Source organism: Pongo pygmaeus, chromosome 18, assembly GCF_028885625.2.
Source record: "Pongo pygmaeus isolate AG05252 chromosome 18, NHGRI_mPonPyg2-v2.0_pri, whole genome shotgun sequence".
NCBI classification, from domain to species: Eukaryota; Metazoa; Chordata; class Mammalia; order Primates; family Hominidae; genus Pongo; species Pongo pygmaeus.
In genome coordinates this window covers 20,759,965-20,780,361 of record NC_072391.2, presented here as the reverse complement: position 1 = coordinate 20,780,361, position 20,397 = coordinate 20,759,965, and the positions used below count along the sequence as shown (strand labels likewise).

Genomic DNA, 20,397 nt, shown 5'->3' with positions numbered 1-20,397 from the left:
AAACCAAGCATACCCAAAACAGCAAGTATAGTTGGTTGTATTGTATCTTGTAGTAATAGTGCGAACGTACCTGACAATTTACTAGGTCCGCCAGCTTTAGAATGGTGTAATTTCTGACATTTTTCAATATGGGATTTTAAATTATGTCATATTTTGTGTATAAAAATGAGACTAATCACTCAAGTTTGCATAAAATTTAATCACATAACAGTCATTAATAATGAATTGGAATCATTGAAATTCTATTGTGGTTGACATGAAATACCATTTTATCATCATAACATTCCTTCTTTTTTTTTTGAGTTGGAGTTTCGCTCTTGTTGCCCAGGCTGGAGTGTAATGGCGCGATCTTGGCTCACAGCAACTTCCGCCTCCTAGGTTCAAGCGATTCTCCTGCCTCAGCCTCCTGGAGTAGCTGGGACTACAGGTGCCCACCACCACACTCAGCTAATATTTTTGTGTGTTTAGTAGAGGCGGGGTTTCTCCATGTTGGTCAGGCTGGTCTTGAACTCCTGACCTCAGGTGATCTGCCCACCTCAGCCTCCCAAAGTGCTGGATTACAGGCGTGAGCCACCGCGCCCGGCCTGATAACACTTCTTCTTAATGCCAGAAGGCTTTCTAGACTTCGCATGCAGCTGTGAGATGTACTGACTTTGTATGTTCCCACCAAAGGCATTACTTTTCAGCGAAGGTTTTAACTCCTTTTGTTTTCCTGTAGACTACTACATGCTCAGTACGGTGAATTAATCCAACCGAGAAATGGTTCAGTTGATGAAACACCCAAAATGTCAGCTGGCCAGATGCTTTTGGTAGCATTCGATGGCATGTTTGCTCAAGTTGAAACTGCTTTCAGCTTATTAGTTGAAAAGGTAAATGTGGACTTGGATTTAAAAATAATGCAAGTGCCATAAAGTAGTTGTTCAGTTGTGTGAAGAGTGGAGAAATGAACTTTGTTTTCTTTCATTTACATAGTTGAACAAGATGGAAATTCCTATAGCTTGGCGAAAGATTGACATCATAAGGGAAGCCAGGAGTACTCAAGTTAATTTTTTTGATGATGATAATCACCGGCAGGTGCTAGAAGAGATTTTCTTTCTAAAAAGACTACAGACTATTAAGGAGTTCTTCAGGCTCTGTGGTACCTTTTCTAAAACATTGTCAGGTAATATGCTACCTGTAAACATACTAGCTTTAGCTATGTAGCACTATGGAAGGGGGCAGGATAGAGTAGGCTTAATTTAATTACACATTCATGACACCTTAAATACTATAAATAAGCAGCATATTACCTGATTTTTTTCATGAAATATAAGAAATTTTTCCTTTTTGTAGGATCAAGTTCACTTGAAGATCAGAATACTGTGAATGGGCCTGTACAGATTGTCAATGTGAAAACCCTTTTTAGAAACTCTTGTTTCAGTGAAGACCAAATGGCCAAACCTATCAAGGCATTCACAGCTGACTTTGTGAGGCAGCTCTTGATAGGACTACCCAACCAAGCCCTCGGACTCACACTGTGCAGTTTTATCAGTGCTCTGGGTGTAGACATCATTGCTCAAGTAGAGGCAAAGGACTTTGGTGCCGAAAGCAAAGTTTCTGTTGATGATCTCTGTAAGAAAGCGGTGGAACATAACATCCAGATTGGGAAGTTCTCTCAGCTGGTTATGAACAGGGCAACTGTGTTAGCAAGTTCTTACGACACTGCCTGGAAGAAGCATGACTTGGTGCGAAGGCTGGAAACCAGTATTTCTTCTTGTAAGACAAGCCTGCAGCGGGTTCAGCTGCATATTGCCATGTTTCAGGTAAGTGTTTTTCTTTATAATGTGTTTTTCCTCAAGGTAGGAAACTTGAAAAATGGGGGAAATTAATTTAAAACAATAGACAGAAATTTTTTTAAAACTTCCTGAACTCACACTAACCCAATGCAAACACACCATAGCATTTTGGCACCTTCTTTCCAATGATACTTCGTTTCTCTTCTGTATAGTTGAGATCATTTATCCTTTATGGTTTGTGTCGTTAGAATTTCTTTCCATCAAGGCTGTATAATAAGCATGATCTGTATTAAATATTGCTTTTTTTTTTTGAGGCGGAGTTTTGCTCTTCTTGCCCAGACTGGAGTGCAATAGCGCAATCTCAGCTCACCGCAACCTCCGCCTCCTGGGTTCAAGCACTTCTCCCTCAGCCTCCCAAGTAGCTGGGATTACAGGCATGTGCCACCACACCTGGCTAATTTTGTATTTTTAGTAGAGATGGGGTTTCTCCATGTTGGTCAGACTGGTCTCGAACTCCCGACCCTAGGTGATCCACCCGCCTTGGCCTCCCAAAGTGTTGGGATTACAGGCGTGAGCCACCATGCCTGGCATAAATACAGTTTTTAATGTTGAATTCATTCATATGTAGGTATGCTTCCTGTATTTATTTCTAAAGTAGTTTCTGTTTCCTTGATGCCCTGTTGATGTGATAAACAGCTTTGGGAATAAATCTGTCTTTATTTTGGAAATGGTTTTTAGAAGCCTAGTTTTGGCCTTAATTACTTAGGGGATGTATAACAGCACAGGCTTTGGGGTGAGATGGATTTGTATTCAATTGAGACTTGGGTATATAAACTTGTACGTAACTTCCTTAAGCTCTGATTTCCTTAACTGTAGTTAACATCTTCAGAATTACTATTTAAATGTTGCATGTGAGTGATCTAAGAAATTTATCAGCCATGTTCCACCTCAAGAAGACTTTCACCTGGATGTGATTTTTTTCAGTGTGTCTTTTCTGTTACTTCTCCCTGCTTACCTCCCATTAGCTGCAGCTGGGATTTTTTCTCTTCGCCAGTCCTAGGTTGCACCTCCCTTCCCTTATTTATCTAAACGCTTTTTTCCTGCTGATTTTAATACATTTCTTTTTCTTTGAACAGTGGCAACATGAAGATCTACTTATCAATAGACCACAAGCCATGTCAGTCACACCTCCCCCACGGTCTGCTATCCTAACCAGCATGAAAAAGAAGCTGCATACCCTGAGCCAAATTGAAACTTCTATTGCAACAGTTCAGGTGTGTTTTGCTAGATCTTCCTTCCAGGGCATTTTCTTTTTAGAAATAACCAACACTATGATTGTTAGTGCTCTGTTGTTCAGTGTGTCTATTTGTGTGTCCTTGGCTTGTAAGCCAGAAGAGCATAATTTTTTTCACTTTTGCTTTTAATTTATACCTATATATATATGTATATTTATACCAAAAGATATATAAAAATACATATTTTGAAAAATATATATATATAGGTATATTTATACCAAATATATGTAAATATATATATTTTGGTATATTTATACCAAATATATGTAAAAATATATATTTTGGTATATTTATACCAAATGTATGTAAAAATATATATTTTGGTATATTTATACATTTTTTTTTTTTTGGAGACAGAGTCTCGCTTTGTTGCCCTGGTTGGAGTGCAGTGGCACTATCTCACCTCACTGCAACCTCTGCCTCCTGGGTTCAAGCGATTCTCCTGCCTCAGCCTCTGAAGTAGCTGGGACTACAGGCACGCACCACCATGTCCAGCTAATTTTTGTATTTTTAGTAGAGACAGCATTTCACCATGTTGGCCAGGCTGGTCTCGAACTCCTGACCTCAGATGATCTGCCCACCTTGGCCTCCCAAAGTACTGGGATTGCAGGCTTGAGCCACTGCACCCGGCCTATATTTTTTATTTCTTACTCTCCAAGGTAACTGAATCTTATAGTAACAGGTACATTTTGAACCAGGTGTAGGAACATACTAAATATCTCAGGTTTTTAATGAATTTGATAATTACTGTGCCTTAATACATTAAGGAAATTTTGATGATTAGAAAAACTTTGAATACTGAATTTGTTTTGTGAAATGTATATAAGTAGCTCTATTTTGTTTATTAGTAGTAGCTAACAAGCATGGGCATTTCTTATGTTGTATAGATAATGGAATTTTGTGATGCCTAAGGCAGCAGCATATTTTTCTGAAATATTATATTGACTGGATATTGAAAGCTATATACATAATCCTTCTACTTATTTTTTTACATAAGAGAAACTTGCCTTAATGAAAGTTATGTATATCTTTATATTGTCTGTCTTTTATACTTCATGTACTCAGTGGTAACTGACATTTTTCTGTTTTTGTAAATTAATAGCAGTATAAAATCAAGTATAATTCTGTGATGTTTTAAAGTTTTGTAATGAAGCTTTTTTGGAGCTCAGTCATTTGAAGATTGAAATAAGCTTTCTCTACAGTGTATTGGTCAGAGAAAAGATGTGTTTTCAACTTATAAGAATGAACTCTTCCTTTTTATGATTTTAGAGACAGGGACATGCAGGAAAGTAGAGGGAGTTGGGGAGAGAAAATGCGAATGCGTCCACCTGAAATGTTGAATAATCAAATAACTTTGTTACATTAAACTTTCCTTGTCATGATAATCTGGATGGATTTTTACCATTATTCATAAACTTGGCCAGGCATGGTGGTTCACGCCTATAATCCCAGCACTTTGGGAGGCCGAGGTGGGTGGGTTGCTTGAGGCCAGGAATTTGAGACCAGCCTGGGCAACATAGTAAAACCTCGTCTCTACAAAAAATACAAAAAATTAGTTGGGCATGGTGGCACGCACCTCTTGTCCCAGCTTCTCAGGAAGCTGAGGTGGGAGGATGGCTTGAGCTCAGGAGGCGGAGGTTGCAGTGAGCCAAGATTGTGACCGGGCGTGGCGGCTCACAGCTGTAATCCCAGCACTTTGGGAGGCTGAGGCGGGTGGATCACGAGGTCAGGAGTTCAAGACCAGCCTGGCCAAGATGGTAAAACTCCATCTCTACTAAAACTACAAAAATTAGCCAGGCACGGTGGCAGGTGCCTGTAGTCCCAGCTACTCGGGAGGCTGAGGCAGGAGAATCACTTTAACCCAGGTGGCAGAGGTTGCAATGAGCTGAGATCGCACCACTGCACTCCAGCCTGGGTGACAGAGTGAGACTCCGTCTCAAAAGAAAAAAAAAGAATTTGGTGTAGCATATTTTTTATTTTTTAAAGATCATTTTATTTTAAAATGAAAGTGAAACTTCTTTCTGTACGTTTTAAGATAATAAGCTGAAAGCAGTTCTTGCCTCTCTCTCCATACATGTTTGGCCTTAAATGTTCAAAGTGAAATCAAGGTCAATTCCGAAAGGTGATTGTTAAAACTTTTGTTTTCTAAATTACATATGTCCACCCTGGTTCTTTTGAATCTTTATTGTGTTATATAAAATACTCCACAAATAGGAAGTAGAGAATGTCATATACATTCACCAAGATTCTGCTGGCTTTTATAGGAGAAGCTAGCAGCACTTGAATCAAGTATTGAACAGCGACTCAAGTGGGCAGGTGGTGCCAACCCTGCACTGGCTCCTGTACTACAAGATTTTGAAGCAACGATAGCTGAAAGAAGAAATCTTGTCCTTAAAGAGAGCCAAAGAGCAAGTCAGGTATTGTGACTTACATGCACTATCTTTGTATGCACTTACAGGATTAGATGAGTAGCTGGAAGTTATATGTGGGGTAACTAGGGGAGCTTGAGAGCCCACGTTCTGGTTCACAGCCCTGGGAGGAGGGACGGGTGGACCTTTCAGGACATGCCTTAAGTTGAGCCCATAGCAGGTTATTTCCTTGGGCCTTTACTGCCTCCCATTTAAATATTAATTAAATCAGCCTCTGTTGAAAAATAAAGAGGTTTTAAATTCATATTTGTTTAAGGTTCTCTGGTTCTCTTTTATACAACTAAAGTGATCCAAAGATTTGGAAAGGTACTTTGAATATTATTTTTTCCACATGACAATAAAACGTCTTAAGACCTTGTGCCCTGTCGGCCAGGCGCCGTGGCTTACGCCTGTAATCCCAGCACTTTGGGAGGCTGAGGTGGGTGGATCACAAGGTCAGGAGTTCAAGACCAGCCTGACCAATATGGTGAAACCCCGTCTCTACTAAAAATACAAAAAAATTAGCTGTGTGTGGTGGCGGGTACCTGTAGTGCCAACTACTCAGGAGTCTGAGGCAGGGGAATCGCTTGAACCTGGGAGCCAGAGGTTCCAGTGATCCAAGATCGTGCCACTGAATTCCAGCCTGGGTGACAGAGCAAGACTCTGTCTCAAAAAAAAAAAAAAAAAAAAAAAAAGACCTTGTGCCCTTTCAAGAGGCTGTGGATTGGGCAGGGGGAGGAGAACCAAAAAAACGATTATGGACATTTTCAACTAAGTACAAAATTGGACTAATACATGATACTCATACTTCATACCTGTCGCCAATGCTTAACAATGATCAACTTAAGTCGTATTTTATGTCACCCGTACTCCCTAATCCTCCTTTCTATCCATATTTAATAGAAATCCCAAATAATGCATAATTTTATCTATAAATTTTTCAGTATATACCTATTAAGAACTATTTAAGAATGCATCATAGCTGGGCATGGTGGTATGTCCCTTTAGCTCTAGCTACTCAGAAGTCTGAGGCAGGAGGATGGCTTGAAGCTAGGAGTTCGAAACCAGCCTGGGCAACATAGCAAGACACTGTCTCTACCAAAAAAAAAAAATTTTTTTTTTTGAGACGGAGTTTTGCTCTTGTTGCCCAGGCTGTAGTGCAGTGGTGTGATCTTGGCTCACTGCAACCTCTGCCTTCCAAGTTCAAGTGATTCTCCTGCCTCAGCCTCCCAAGTAGCTGGGATTACAGGCACCCGCCACCATGCCCAGCTAAGTTTTTTGTATTTTTAGTAGAGACGGGGTTTCACCATGTTGGCCAGGTTAGTTTTGAACTCCTGACCTCAGGTGATCCGCTGGCCTCAGCCTCCCAAAGTGCTGGAATTACAGGTGTGAGCCACCACACCTGGCCAATAAATTTTTTTTTTTTTTTTTTTAGCTAGGCATGGTGGCAGGCACCTCTGGTCCCAGCTGGGAGAATAGCTACCTGGGAGACTAAGGTGGGAGGATTGCTTGAGCCCAGGAGTTTAAGGCTACAGTGAGCCATAATTAAGCCGCTATACTCCAGCCTGGGCAACAGGAGAGACCCTGTCTCAAAGGGAAAAAACAAAAAACAAAAAAACTAACCACCACAATATTAATCATACCTTTAAAATGAGCTTAATATTGCCAGATAAGTTAGGCAAGAATAGAAGCAGAAGGGGAACATTCTGACAGAAGTGTCTTCTGAATTGTGGATGTAACACAAATTGCAGCTGAATATGATAACAGCTTTATTGTGGAGTAAATATTCTATGTAAAAACAGTAATGTAGAAGATAAATTTACCTAATTGTTTGTCAGTGCTTTTGGCCATCTCAGACCTAACAGTGTCAATATAAATGTACATTTATTTACAGCCTTTATAAGGTTTTGGTCTATTTCCCAGACATTTTGAGGACCAATTCTGGTCCTGAATTCTCAAAATGAGGAAATAGTATTTTTTCGTGTTATTAATTGCCACCTCCCTTTCCCACCTTCCTCCCATCTCCTCTTGTGGTTCCATTTCTGTCTTTACAGGTCACTTTTCTCTGCAGCAATATCATTCATTTTGAAAGTTTACGAACAAGAACTGCAGAAGCCCTAAACCTGGATGCGGCTTTATTTGAACTAATCAAGCGATGTCAGCAGATGTGTTCGTTTGCATCACAGTTTAACAGTTCAGTGTCTGAGTTAGAGCTTCGTTTATTACAGAGAGTGGTGAGTCTTGGTGGAAAGAAACTTGATTAAATAAGGCTAGTGTTATACTATTAAAATCAATTTAATATATACATTCAGATTACATTCATTGAGCATATACTGTATGTAAGAGGTTGTTATGGGGGCAGGGGGGACAGTGATGATTAAATTATTTTCTTAGCCCTCCCCTCTCCCAGGAACATATTATATGTTTAAAAATACAAAAAATGAGAAAGTGTAAAGGATCCTCATAGCTACAACCAAAATACTATGAAAGTTTAGAAGGGAGGAGAAAGACAATATATAGCAAATGATTCCAATGCACTGAAAATAGAGCGGCAGAAAGAGGGCTTATGGAAGATGAATGCTGGAAAGGTTAGTGAAGGCCAGAAATAGCAAGTTGGTAAGTTTGGCGTTTATATTTTGTCAGAAAGCTTAAAGCTGTATGTTAGGAAGTTCACATTTCATCACGAAGAGTTATTTAGAATTTAGGGACCTGGATTGCCAGTCATCTTTGTGATTCCGAATGTATTTCTCAGGTCTTAAACTTTAAGCATTTAAAGCCTGCATGATTTTGCAGAAAAGTAAAAATCATCTTCTATATTTCATAGATTATTGAGATTATTGTTAAGTAACTTGTAGGTAATTAATTCATGACTTAGCAATGGAGGTTCTCTTTGTGTCAGCTTGAGTTACTAATATCTTTTGATGATGATAATGAAGAAAGAACTCATTATTTCAGCTGATATTCGAAGTCAAACAAATGCTTGTTCTATCTAGGACACTGGTCTTGAACATCCTATTGGCAGCTCTGAATGGCTTTTGTCAGCACACAAACAATTGACCCAGGATATGTCTACTCAGAGGGCAATTCAGACAGAGAAAGAGCAGCAGATAGAAACAGTCTGTGAAACAATTCAGAATCTGGTTGATAATATAAAGACTGTGCTCACTGGTCATAACCGACAGCTTGGAGATGTCAAACATCTCTTGAAAGCTATGGCTAAGGTAAGACTAATAGCATGAACACACATTTACTCTCCCTCTGTTATAAAATTTACAAGTAGTTTTATTTATAGGAAAAACAGTGACATTTTGTAAATTTATCTCATCACATCTTCCAATTTGTTTGTAACTGAGTTAACTTGTGTTTTCATCAACTATTATTTAAAGGCAGTAGTAGTTGTTTGAATTTCATACACAGAGAAACTAAGGCTTAAATAGATTCCTTTATTGTGATATAACTTGTAATAAAACCAAGATATGAACCTAGTCTGAGCATTCAGATATCTAGCTTGTCATTCTCTTTCTTAGCTATACCAACAAACCCATACAGTTTGCCTCCAAAATGAATGAAATGTTGTCTCTTCCTTCCAGTGTTGTACATAGTCTAGTTAGTAAGAAAACTAAGCCTCCAGAAAAGGCTATTACTTCATCATTACAAACAGTAAATAATTTAATTTTAGAATTTACTTTTACTTTGAATTTTTATTTGATGGTGGAAACAAAGTTCCTATAAAAATGGAGTTGAACTATAATAAGCAGTTTAAACACACTCATATTTGAAACATTTGTTACTTAATCACTAGGTGACTGTCTTGAGAGTAATTACTGATACTAAAACTATTTTTCTTAATCATTAATTTATCAATTCTAGGATGAAGAAGCTGCTCTGGCAGATGGTGAAGATGTTCCCTATGAGAACAGTGTTAGGCAGTTTTTGGGTGAATATAAATCATGGCAAGACAACATTCAAACAGTTCTGTTTACATTAGTCCAGGCTATGGGTCAGGTTCGAAGTCAAGAACATGTTGAAATGCTCCAGGAAATCACTCCCACCTTGAAAGAACTGAAAACACAAAGTCAGAGGTAAGAATGCCTTCTGGTCAAAATTTATAAAACATAAGTACAAAACTACTGGTATAAGAAGTTTATCTCTTGATTTAATTTTTCAGGTTTGTTGATATTTTCATAAGTAGTTATCAGGTAAAACATTTCGTAAATAAGCCATTTTATTTTGTATTTCAGTATCTATAACAATTTAGTGAGTTTTGCATCACCCTTAGTCACCGATGCAACCAATGAATGTTCGAGTCCAACGTCATCTGCTACTTATCAGCCATCCTTCGCTGCAGGTAGGAGAAGAGTCCTGAGTCTTGATCTGTTGTTAATGTTACACATAGATGCTAAGATGTTTAATTATACATAACTGTCTAATATTAAACACTTAAGGCCTGTCATTCTATAATCTTAAACTGAACAGATTTTAGCTTATCCTTAAAAATACTCATGTGAGCCAGGCACGATGGCTCACACCTGTAATCTCAGCTACTTGAAGGCCAAGGTCGGAGGATTGCCTAAGGCCAGGAGTTCAAGACCCTGACTCTTTAAAAATAAATAAATAAACAGCTATTAAAAAAAAAAAAAATGCTGGGCGAGGTGGCTCACACCCATAATCCCAGCACTTTGGGAGGCTGAGGCAGGTGGGTCACCTAAGGTCAGGTGTTCGAGACCAGTGTGGCCAACATGGTGAAACCTTGTCTCTACTAAAAATACAAAAAAATTAGCTGGGCGTGGTGCCAGATGCTTGTAGTCCTAGCTACTCAAGAGGCTGAGGCAGGAGAATTGCTTGAACCCAGGAGGCGGAGGTTACAGTGAGCCAAGATCGTGCCACTGCACTCCAGCCTGGGTGACAGAGCAAGACTCTGTCTCAAAAAAAATGAAACAACTCGTGAGAGTAAAAATGCTTTGCTAATTTGAATAGTTTTCTTTAAAAAAATTGTTTTTATTTTTTTTGAGGCAGAGTCTCAAAACTCTGTCGCCCAGGCTGGAGTGCAGTGGCACAGTTGCGGCTCACTGTAACCTCCACCCCCCAGATTCAAGCAATTCTCCTGCCTCAGCTTCCTGAGTAGCTTGGATTACAGGTGCCCGCCACCATGCCTGGCTAAAAAATTATATATATATACACATATATATGTGTGTATATATATCAGAGAAACTTAGGAAAATACTTAATACAAATGAAAAATTTGTAGTTCCATTCCAAATAGAGGCAAAAACCACTCTGCATTTGTTGATTTTACTTCGCTGTGCATATGCACACATACACAAACACATTGGGATGATTATGCAAATACAATTTTTGTTGCCTTTTTCCAGTTAATAATTTTTCAGTCATTAAATGATCTTTTTAAAAATGACTTAATGGCCAATTTATTTTTATTTTTTATTTTCTTATTTATTTATATTTTATTTTTTTAAATTAAATTAAATTTTTTTTTTTTTTTGAGATGAGTCTCATTTTGTTGCCCAGGCTGGAGTGCAGTGGCGCAATTTCGGCTCACTGCAACTTCCGCCTTTTGGGTTCAGGGGATTCTCCTGCCTCAACCTCCCTAGTAGCTGGAATTACAAGAACCTGCCACCATGCCCTGCTAATTTTTGTATTTTTATAGAGACAGGATTTTGCCATGTTGGCTAGGCTTGAATTAATTCAAGATGGATTAAAGACTTAAATGTTAGACCTAAAACCATAAAAACCCTAGAAGAAAACCTAGGCAATACCATTCAGGACATAGGCATGGGCGAGGACTCCATGTCTAAACACCAAAAGCAATGGCAACAAAGGCCAAAATTGAAAAATGGGATCTAATTAAACTAAAGAGCTTCTGCACAGCAAAAGAAACTACCATCAGAGTGAACAGGCAACCTACAGAATGGGAGAAAATTTTTGCCATCTACTCATCTGACAAAAGGCTAATATCCAGAATCTACAAAGAAATTTACAAGAAAAAAACAACCCCATCAAAAAGTGGGCGAAGGATATAAACAGACACTTCTCAAAAGAAGACATTTATGCAGCCAACAGACACATGAAAAAATGCTCATCATCACTGGCCATCAGAGAAGTGCAAATCAAAACCACAATGAGATACCATCTCACACCAGTTAGAATGGCCGTCATTAAAAAGTCAGGACACAACAGGTGCTGGAGAGGATGTGGAGAAATAGGAACTCTTTTACACTGTTGGTGGGACTGTAAACTAGTTCAACCATTGTGGAAGTCAGTGTGGCAATTCCTCAGGGATCTAGAACTAGAAATACCATTTGACCCAGCCATCCCATGACTGGGTATATACCCAAAGAACTATAAATCATGCTGCTGTAAAGACACATGCACACGTATGTTTATAGTGGCACTATTCACAATAGCAAAGACTTGGAACCAAGCCAAATGTCCAACAATGATAGACCAGATTAAGAAAATGTGGCACATATACACCATGGAATACTATGCAGCCATAAAAAAGGATGAGTTCATGTCCTTTGTAGGGACATGGATGAAGCTGGAAACCATCATTCTCAGCAAACTATCGCAGGGACAAAAAACCAAGCATGTTCTCACTCATAGGTGGGAATTGAACAATCAGAACACTTGGACGCAGGAAGGGGAACATCACACACCGGGGCCTGTTGTGTGTGGGGGGAGGGGGGAGGGATAGCATTAGGAGATATACCTAATGTAAATGACGAGTTAATGGGTGCAGCACACCAACATGGCACATGTATACATATGTAACAAACCTGCACGTTGTGCACATGTACCCTAGAACCTAAAGTATAATAAATGTATGTATGTATGTGTATATATATATATATATACACACACACATATATATACGTATATATATATATATATATAAAAAATAGTTCACAAAGATTAACACGTGGATACCCAAAATGTCATATTACCATTGTATATTTTGGTAAATTAATGTTTATATTTCACTTTTATTGAATTTAGTAAATTCCTGACCTCAACTGATCCGCCCACTTCAGCCTCCCCAAAGTGCTGGGATTACAGGCGTGAGCCATCATGCCTGGCTGATATTTATGATTTTTGATGCCACAAGCCTAGTAAACATAATTGTACAAATTCATACCTGAATGTCTGGCTGTTTTTAGGCTATATTTTTAGGAAGACAATTGCTGTGTCCAGGGGTAAGGATTTATAGTTGATTATTTAATTGGGGTATCAACCACTACCACCTATCCCGTGCTTGCTCCACTCTGCCCCCTCTGTGTTCTGTTTATATGTAAATTGAGCCACCAACTCTTTCTCTGTAGCAGTCCGGAGTAACACTGGCCAGAAGACTCAGCCTGATGTCATGTCACAGAATGCTAGAAAGCTGATCCAGAAAAATCTTGCTACATCAGCTGATACTCCACCAAGCACTGTTCCAGGAACTGGCAAGAGTGTTGCTTGTAGTCCTAAAAAGGCAGTCAGAGACCCTAAAACTGGGAAAGGTAATTAGTTAGAATAAAGATGCCTTAAATTTTTATATAAAATGATGGTTTGACTTACATATGTTGTTGTTGCTTCATAGCGGTGCAAGAGAGAAACTCCTATGCAGTGAGTGTGTGGAAGAGAGTGAAAGCCAAGTTAGAGGGCCGAGATGTTGATCCGAATAGGAGGATGTCAGTTGCTGAACAGGTGACCGTGTTTTAAACTTGGGCTACACATTTTAATGCTGCTGGAAAAGTAAAGGTGTATAAAGATCCCTCTCATCGATTTCCTTAATAGTCGATCAAGGAACTTAAATGTGTTTTCAGGATTCAGAAGATTTTGAGTAACACAGCTCTGGCGTCGTCAAGTAGTCACCATTTTACTCTGACCCTTCCCTATGAGCACTTTCCTTTCTCCTAGCCCTGTTTTATCCCAAATATAAGTCCGATCCTCCTCCACCAGACTACAGTTAGTTTCCATTTAAAGAAGACTGTTGAAGGTTTCAAATGAAATGCCAAGGACCCTTTGGGTTGCAGGTGTAGTATGAGTGGAGCATCCCTAATTAGAAAGTCATATACTCCAAATCTGAAACATTTTGAGAGTTGATATGATGCCATAAGTGAAAAATTCCATGCCTGACCTGGTGATGGATCCCAGTAGTGAAAAACTAGTCAGAACCTGTTTCATGCACAAAATTACTGAAAATGTATAAAATTACCTTCAGGCTATGTGTCTAATAAGGCATAAGTGGATTCTGCGTGTAGACTTGCATCCCACCACCAAGTTCCTCATTATATACATGTATATATTCCAAAATCTCAAAGAATCCAAAATCTACAACTACCGATCCCAAGCATTTTGGATAAGGGATACTCAACCTATATTTGTAAAGCATCTTTGGGTATCGGGACATTTGTTTGAAGTCATTATTCTGAAGTTTTTTCATTAGTCTTACTAATATTGAATATATAAATTTGAGAATAAAGCTACAGAAAAGTTGTAGGAATGCCCATAAACGTTTTACCTAGACTCACCAGTTAACAATTTCCCATGTTTCATTGTTTTGTGTGTGTATGCACACACAGTTATTCTGAACAATTTGAGGGTTCTTTGCAGACATCTTAACACTTCATGCCTAAACTTCACCATGTGTCTCTTGAACAAAATACTAGAATACCGTAGCTACTATATAATTGTCAACTCAGGAAACTTAACATTGATGTAATACTATTATCCCACATTCAGTCCACATTCAGATTTCTCCAATTATCTCAAAATAGCCTTTATTGCTTATTCCTCCTCTCTGAACCCCCTATTCCTCCTACCTTCAAGATCTAGTCAGGGATCATCATGCATTTTGTGTGTAGATAGATGGTCCTCCCCTTATGGAGTGACATCCCAATAAATCCATCATAAGTCTAAAACGCATTTAATACCCCGATAAATCCATGGTGAAGTAAAAAATGGTCATTCAGACCCACTGTGAGTCAGGGACTGTCCATCCTTGTCCTACTTCTTGATCTGCTTTAATATCTAGAACAGTTCCTGAGCCTTTCCCTCTTCCCTTCCGCTGATATTTTTGGTTTGTCTAGATTAGTTGGTTTACAGAATGTGCCTCCATTTATATTTGTCTGGTATTTTCCTCATAATTCAATTCATTCAAGATTTTTTTGGAAGGAATACAACATCAGTGATGTTTCTTTCTCAGTATTTTACATCAAGAGACACATGTCAGTTTGTGCCATTTTTGGTGGTGATAAGCTAGATCATTTGGTCAAGAGAGGTATCCTCTTGATGTCTTCATTATAAATGTACATTTTTTCCCTGTGGGATAAAAATTAAGAGACTGAATATCCTGTTCTTCAGTGGTTTGGCATCCGTAATTCAATTTTAATATCAGCAAGGAATTTTTTTTTTCTTTTAAGCACTATGACATTCTTGTATAGGACCTAGACTTGAACTCTTCTTGGGCAAGAATTTTTTTTTTTAAGAAACCGTTTTGTCAAGTTTGTCAAAAACCATGAGAGATGTTCTGAGTTAGGGATATTTTTCCTTAAGAAGCGTTCTGGTAGGTTAATGGATTGTGTGCTTTTCATATCTTTATAACTGTCTTAGCTCTCTTTTTAAAGTATACTTGGTTATTGTGCTTTTTATTCTGATAGTTATTAAATTTTATATGAAAATTAAGGGGCTTACAGGAGCAGGGTAAGTAGAGTCCTTTGCACGTAACTTTTGGCATAATTTGTCTGCTGATTGTAATTCGGCAGACAATTGAAAAGCTTTAAATGACTTTACATACTATCCTGCCTATTTTTACAGGTTGACTATGTCATTAAGGAAGCAACTAATCTAGATAACTTGGCTCAGCTGTATGAAGGTTGGACAGCCTGGGTGTGAATGGCAAGACAGTAGATGAGTCTGGTTAAGCGAGGTCAGACATCCACCAGAATCAACTCAGCCTCAGGCATCCAAAGCCACACCACAGTCGGTGGTGATGCAACTGGGGGCTTACTCTGAGGAAACCTAGGAAATCTCGGTGCACTAGGAAGTGAATCCCGCAGGACAGCTGCACTCAGGGATACGCCCAACACCATGGCCTGCAACCCCAGGGTCAAGGGTGAAGGAAAGCACGCTCACCGCCTGAACACGGAGATTGTCTTTCTGCCACAGAACAGCAGCAGACGTGTCAGGAGGTTAGCTGTGGAAAGAAATCGGGATGCCGCGGAGCACAGAGTGATTTGGAACTCTATTCCACCTGACCCTGTGTGTACAATCCAGGAAAAAAACAAACCCCGCTCAGAAACAGAGAAAACTGGGGTCGCGAAGAAATCACAGCCAAGGAAGATTTGATGCATTCAGATTCTCGTGTAACACTTGTTGCTTGGCAACAGTACTGGTTGGGTTGACCAGTAAGTACAAAAAGGCTAAAGGCTATGCGATATGAATTTCAGAAATGGACTGAAAATGGAGAGCTATGTAACAGATACACTACAGTGGAAGAACTTACTTCTGAAATGAAGGGAAAAAAACCACCCCATCGTTCCCTACTCCTCGCCACCACTTACCCGTTCCCCCTTTACCTAATCTAGTAGATTAGCCATCTTTCAAATTCACTTTTATTTCAATCCTCATATTTCATATACTTCCGTCTCGATGCTGTTAACAACTTCTGATAACATGGAAAATTCAAGGATTGTTTAAAGGTCTGATGATGACACACAGAATGTAATTCCGGTTATTTAAGTCATTTTTGTGATTCTATCATGTACAGTTTCCAGAATTGTCACTGTGCATTCAAAAGTAATGAATCTAACAGACATTTGATTTAATGTACACTCCCTTTTGCTTATAGTGTGCATTTTTTTTGGAGGTCATTCAAATTTTCCCTCTTCTGTGATAGCTGTAGTTTCTTTCATAGAAAGTAGCTAATCCAGTGTAATCTTTTACCTTTTTAAAAACCAAGATAGAGTATCTATTAGAGTTTTACATTGTTGATGATAGATTAACAATAAAGTGATGTTCTGGTGGAGGTAGACTGAAATTTTTTTAATTCATGTTTTTCATTTGATACTTTTAATTTACACTTAGTAAATTAAAAGTTCTTTAGTTTACTTGGCATTTTAGGACATGTACATGAAACAGCGAAAATGAGATCCACCAACATCTTTTATTAAGTTCAGTTATTAGTCTGTGAAGTGCTTTACTTCCTGCACAATTTTAATAGCTTGCTATTCAGTAATACATTATAGTGAATTCCTGATCAAGGTTTCCTTAAATTTAGCATTGCATTTCAGTACTGACTGTGTAAGCTAAATTGCTGATCGAAAATAAAAACCCAGACTAGAATAGGGTTCTTAAAATCAAGTATCAACACAAAATAGAACACAATTAAAATCTTAATTGTTGCCTGGGCACAGTGGCTCACGCCTGTAATCCCAGCACTTTGGGAGGCCAAGGCGGGCGGATCATGAGGTTAGGAGAGCGAGCCATCCTGGCTAACACGGTGAAACCCCATCTTTACTAAAAATACAAAAAAAAATTAGCCGGGCGTGGTGGCGGGCGACTGTAGTCCCAGCTACTCGGGAGGCTGAGGCAGGAGAATGGCGTGAACCCAGGAGGCAGAGCTTGCAGTGAGCCGAGATTGTGCCACTGCACTCCAGCCTGGGCGACAGAGCGAGACTCCGTGTCAAAAATAAATAAATAAATAAATAAAAATAATCTTAATTGTTTGAGTACATTTTCCCTGCATTTTAGAGATTAGGACAGTGGTCACTTTCTAGTCGCCGTCTTCACAGACAAACTTGAAATGTATTAAGGAAAAAATTCCACATAGCTCTGGGCCTTTTTTGTATTCTGATTGCCACGTTAATCTGTAATCTTTAAGTACCCATGAAAGAATGTGTTTCAGTATCAGTGCTTTCTTGGTACTTTAACAAGTATTGTAGGCAGGGTGGATTTTTTGAAATACCCATGTGTCCAATAGCAAGTTAAGGAACCTAGCGCATCAAATTTTGTTTTCTTCATTCATTTGGAACCTTATTTTCGCAAAAAACCTAGCTGGAATAATAATGCCATATTGTATTTTGCACGCTGCTTTATTTTCTAGAGGCTCTCTGGGAGCAAATCACATTCATCATATTACCTCTGCTCTCTCAAGATTAAAGTCTTTCAGCAACATTCTTTATTGTCATCATAAGGAAAAACTTTTATCGCAATGATAAAAGTCAGTTCACATTAGTTTAGCACTATAGATAGTATTCAGAAATTGCTGTCTCTTTGGTAAAGAAGATATATAGGTGAATTTTATTGCCTGTGTTTTCAGGCTTCAGAGGTACCTGGCACCTTATTCAAGCAGAAACAAAAAACAGCTTTACTTCAAAAGCATGTGCCTCTGCTAAATTATCCATCACTTTTGTTTTAAAGTGGTCCCTCCAAGAATAACGTGGCATACACAGTGGGTTTGGTTGTAAGGCAGATGTAATAGATGACTTCAAAAGTCTGCTCCTTACTGCACTCTGGACAAGACCCTGGTCTGTATAGTTTGGCTTCCTCTGTTAAGTCATTCTACAAGGTGACTTGCCATTTGAATTTTTGTAAGCGACCTCAGCAGTTAGACTGAGAAAAGTTAGAGTGCTGTAGTTATGAAGTCATACATTTTTGATAAAATACCTGTGGAAAACCAGGGATCCTCTCCTGTTTCTCTCTCCTGCCTCCCCCTTTCCCTCCATTCCTCTGTCCCCTCCCTCTCTCCTCCACTTTCTTTAAGAATCAGGGGGTACAGAATAACCTATAAACAACCTCTTCAAAGTACCCTTGGAAATTGAAGTTCAATCTTAAGTTTTTTGTTGTCTTTAATTTACTAGAATTGCCTAATATTTAGTTGATTTCTCTACAGAGCTGTGGAGGCTTAGCTTGTGTAGTTATTTCTCTTTTACTGTTGCTTTGGTGTGTCTTGAAGTTTGAGTGATTATTTTTGGTCATTGAGTTCTTAGTGTAGTTTGCTAGATCATTATGAAGATTCTTTTGTGTCTGACACTTGTGGTGAGTTGCTTTTGAAATCTGTTGAGATTTCCATGTGAGAACTGATAATCAGGCTCTTGATCTGCTTCCCTAAATTACTTTTTTAGAGCCCAAACCCCAGGTTTAGGGTGAGGGTTTGTAATACAAAGAAAAACTTCCATCACTTCTGCCCTTAACCCTTGCCTCTATTACCTAAGCTTAGTAAGTAGTTTTCTTAATATTGTCCAATGTTTGGTGTTATCTGCATTGTTTTTTGTTTTTTTAATTGTGGTTGTTCTGACGTGTGAAATTTAAGGAAAGAGCCATTTTTAAAAATGCCGAGCAGGGCAATGCAAGTACAGCCAAATATTAGACTTGATGTGCAATCTTAAGGTCCTTTTTAATCTGGGGTATTATAGGCAGTACTTTAAATTGAAAAGTCTTCCGGGCCTATTTTCCTCCACATTTTTGTAATTAACTCTGGGGGCTTACTTGTTTTGGCAGTACTAAAATCAAAGGAGCTGGTTCTTCTTTTCTCCCAATTATTTTCGTATGAAAGCACCTACAATTAGCCTGTTAGTCCTATTCAGATACATCAAATATCAGTGAATGCTTTACTATTAGCACATTTAAGCATCTTTGTTTTACATAAAATTAGAGTATGAAAACCAGTGTTCAATTTTTTTATCTTGTTGAGCTTGTAAAATGCCAGCAATTTAAAACTAGGACTTTTCCCCCCAAAAGCCAAGGGAGGTAGAATTACTAATACAAGGGTTAAAGAAGGTAGATTTTGTTTTCAATATTTGGGTAATAGTAGAAAGATTCCTCCCACAGGGAAGAACTAGCAAGTATCCCAAATTTTTCCAAACGTTGGGGAGGGGAAAATTCACTGTATCATGAAACCCTAAGGGTTTGTTGCACTTCCTGCTTTTTAGGCCTGGATAACAGTATCACCATCCTTATTTACAGAAGGGCAAAACTGACTCTTAATGAGAAAAGCTTTATAAATTCAAGGATTGTAAAACATGAACTACTTAGGGTCGTTTGCTTTCCATGGGAACTTGGCTAGACTTAGAAAAAGCTGTTTGTTGTGCTAATGTAAAAGTGTCATAAAATTTAGTAGACTTTTGAAGATGGTAAACTTAGAAGAATTCTATGTTCTGAAATGCAGACTTTTAGAATGTTTTTCTTTGAAAACAGGCTAATAGTTTTTTCTTTTTTTGACAGTCAAAGTTTCAGCTCCTCTTTAAAGTTACTGTGTCATTTTTCTGGTTTAAATTTCCCTTATATTTCCACCTGTAATGTCAGTGGCAACAACATCATACTTCACTTACTTGTTAATTTACTTTTTACCCTTATTCTAAGAGCAAGTTGAGTTGAACTGAATCTTCCTTGTCCTAGTAACAATGTATAAATAGTGGCTTCTCTGTACAAAAGGTTGTAATGCCTCCTGATGGATATAATTTTGTGATTGTATTTAAAAGTTGAATAAATCACACCAGCTTCCTGAAAATGTTCATAATGCATCTTTTGGAAAACAAAAATACATGCCTACTTTGTGCATATTTGCATTAACATGGCAAAGATTGTATGAAATACCTGTTTTTCAGAAAATAAAGGTTCAGTCTCAAAAGATACAGCATTTAAGATCTGAATTTATTGGTCAAAATAGATTTTGGAAAACTTGAAACCTTTTAGAACCTGGGTAGCTTGAAAAAACAAAACGACATGGTCTCCCTATGTTGCCCAGGCTGATCTCAAACTCCTGGGCTCAAGTTACCCTCCCACTTCAGCCTCCCAAAGTGCTGGGATTACAAGCCTGAGCCACTAAGCCAAGCCAAGCCTAGTCTTTTTTTTTCTGTATAATAGCACTAATACCTCAAAAAAGACGCCTAAATTCTCAGAAAAGTAACTATTTTACTC

At 38.4% G+C, this 20,397-nt stretch overlaps 1 protein-coding gene across 5 annotated transcripts in view; it reads left to right on the top strand.

Moving 5' to 3' along the window:
- The window catches only part of SMG1 (SMG1 nonsense mediated mRNA decay associated PI3K related kinase), a 114,801-nt gene extending 94,690 nt beyond the window's left edge, over positions 1-20,111 (top strand). For 3 of the 5 annotated variants that reach the window (XM_054452961.2, XM_054452964.2, XM_054452965.2), the window contains 12 exons: positions 719-869; positions 973-1,162; positions 1,333-1,802; positions 2,912-3,049; positions 5,335-5,487; positions 7,533-7,712; positions 8,472-8,699; positions 9,349-9,560; positions 9,720-9,826; positions 12,816-12,995; positions 13,076-13,182; positions 15,295-20,111. In XM_054452961.2, the coding sequence (XP_054308936.1) occupies positions 719-869; positions 973-1,162; positions 1,333-1,802; positions 2,912-3,049; positions 5,335-5,487; positions 7,533-7,712; positions 8,472-8,699; positions 9,349-9,560; positions 9,720-9,826; positions 12,816-12,995; positions 13,076-13,182; positions 15,295-15,372 (2,194 nt within the window). In that variant the 3' untranslated portion in view covers positions 15,373-20,111. Of the gene's footprint in view, positions 1-718; positions 870-972; positions 1,163-1,332; positions 1,803-2,911; positions 3,050-5,334; positions 5,488-7,532; positions 7,713-8,471; positions 8,700-9,348; positions 9,561-9,719; positions 9,827-12,815; positions 12,996-13,075; positions 13,183-15,294 lie in introns of those variants that run through there. The other 2 variants (XM_054452962.2, XM_063655200.1) reach the window with 2 other exon arrangements.
- The last annotated feature ends 286 nt before the right edge of the window (positions 20,112-20,397 follow it).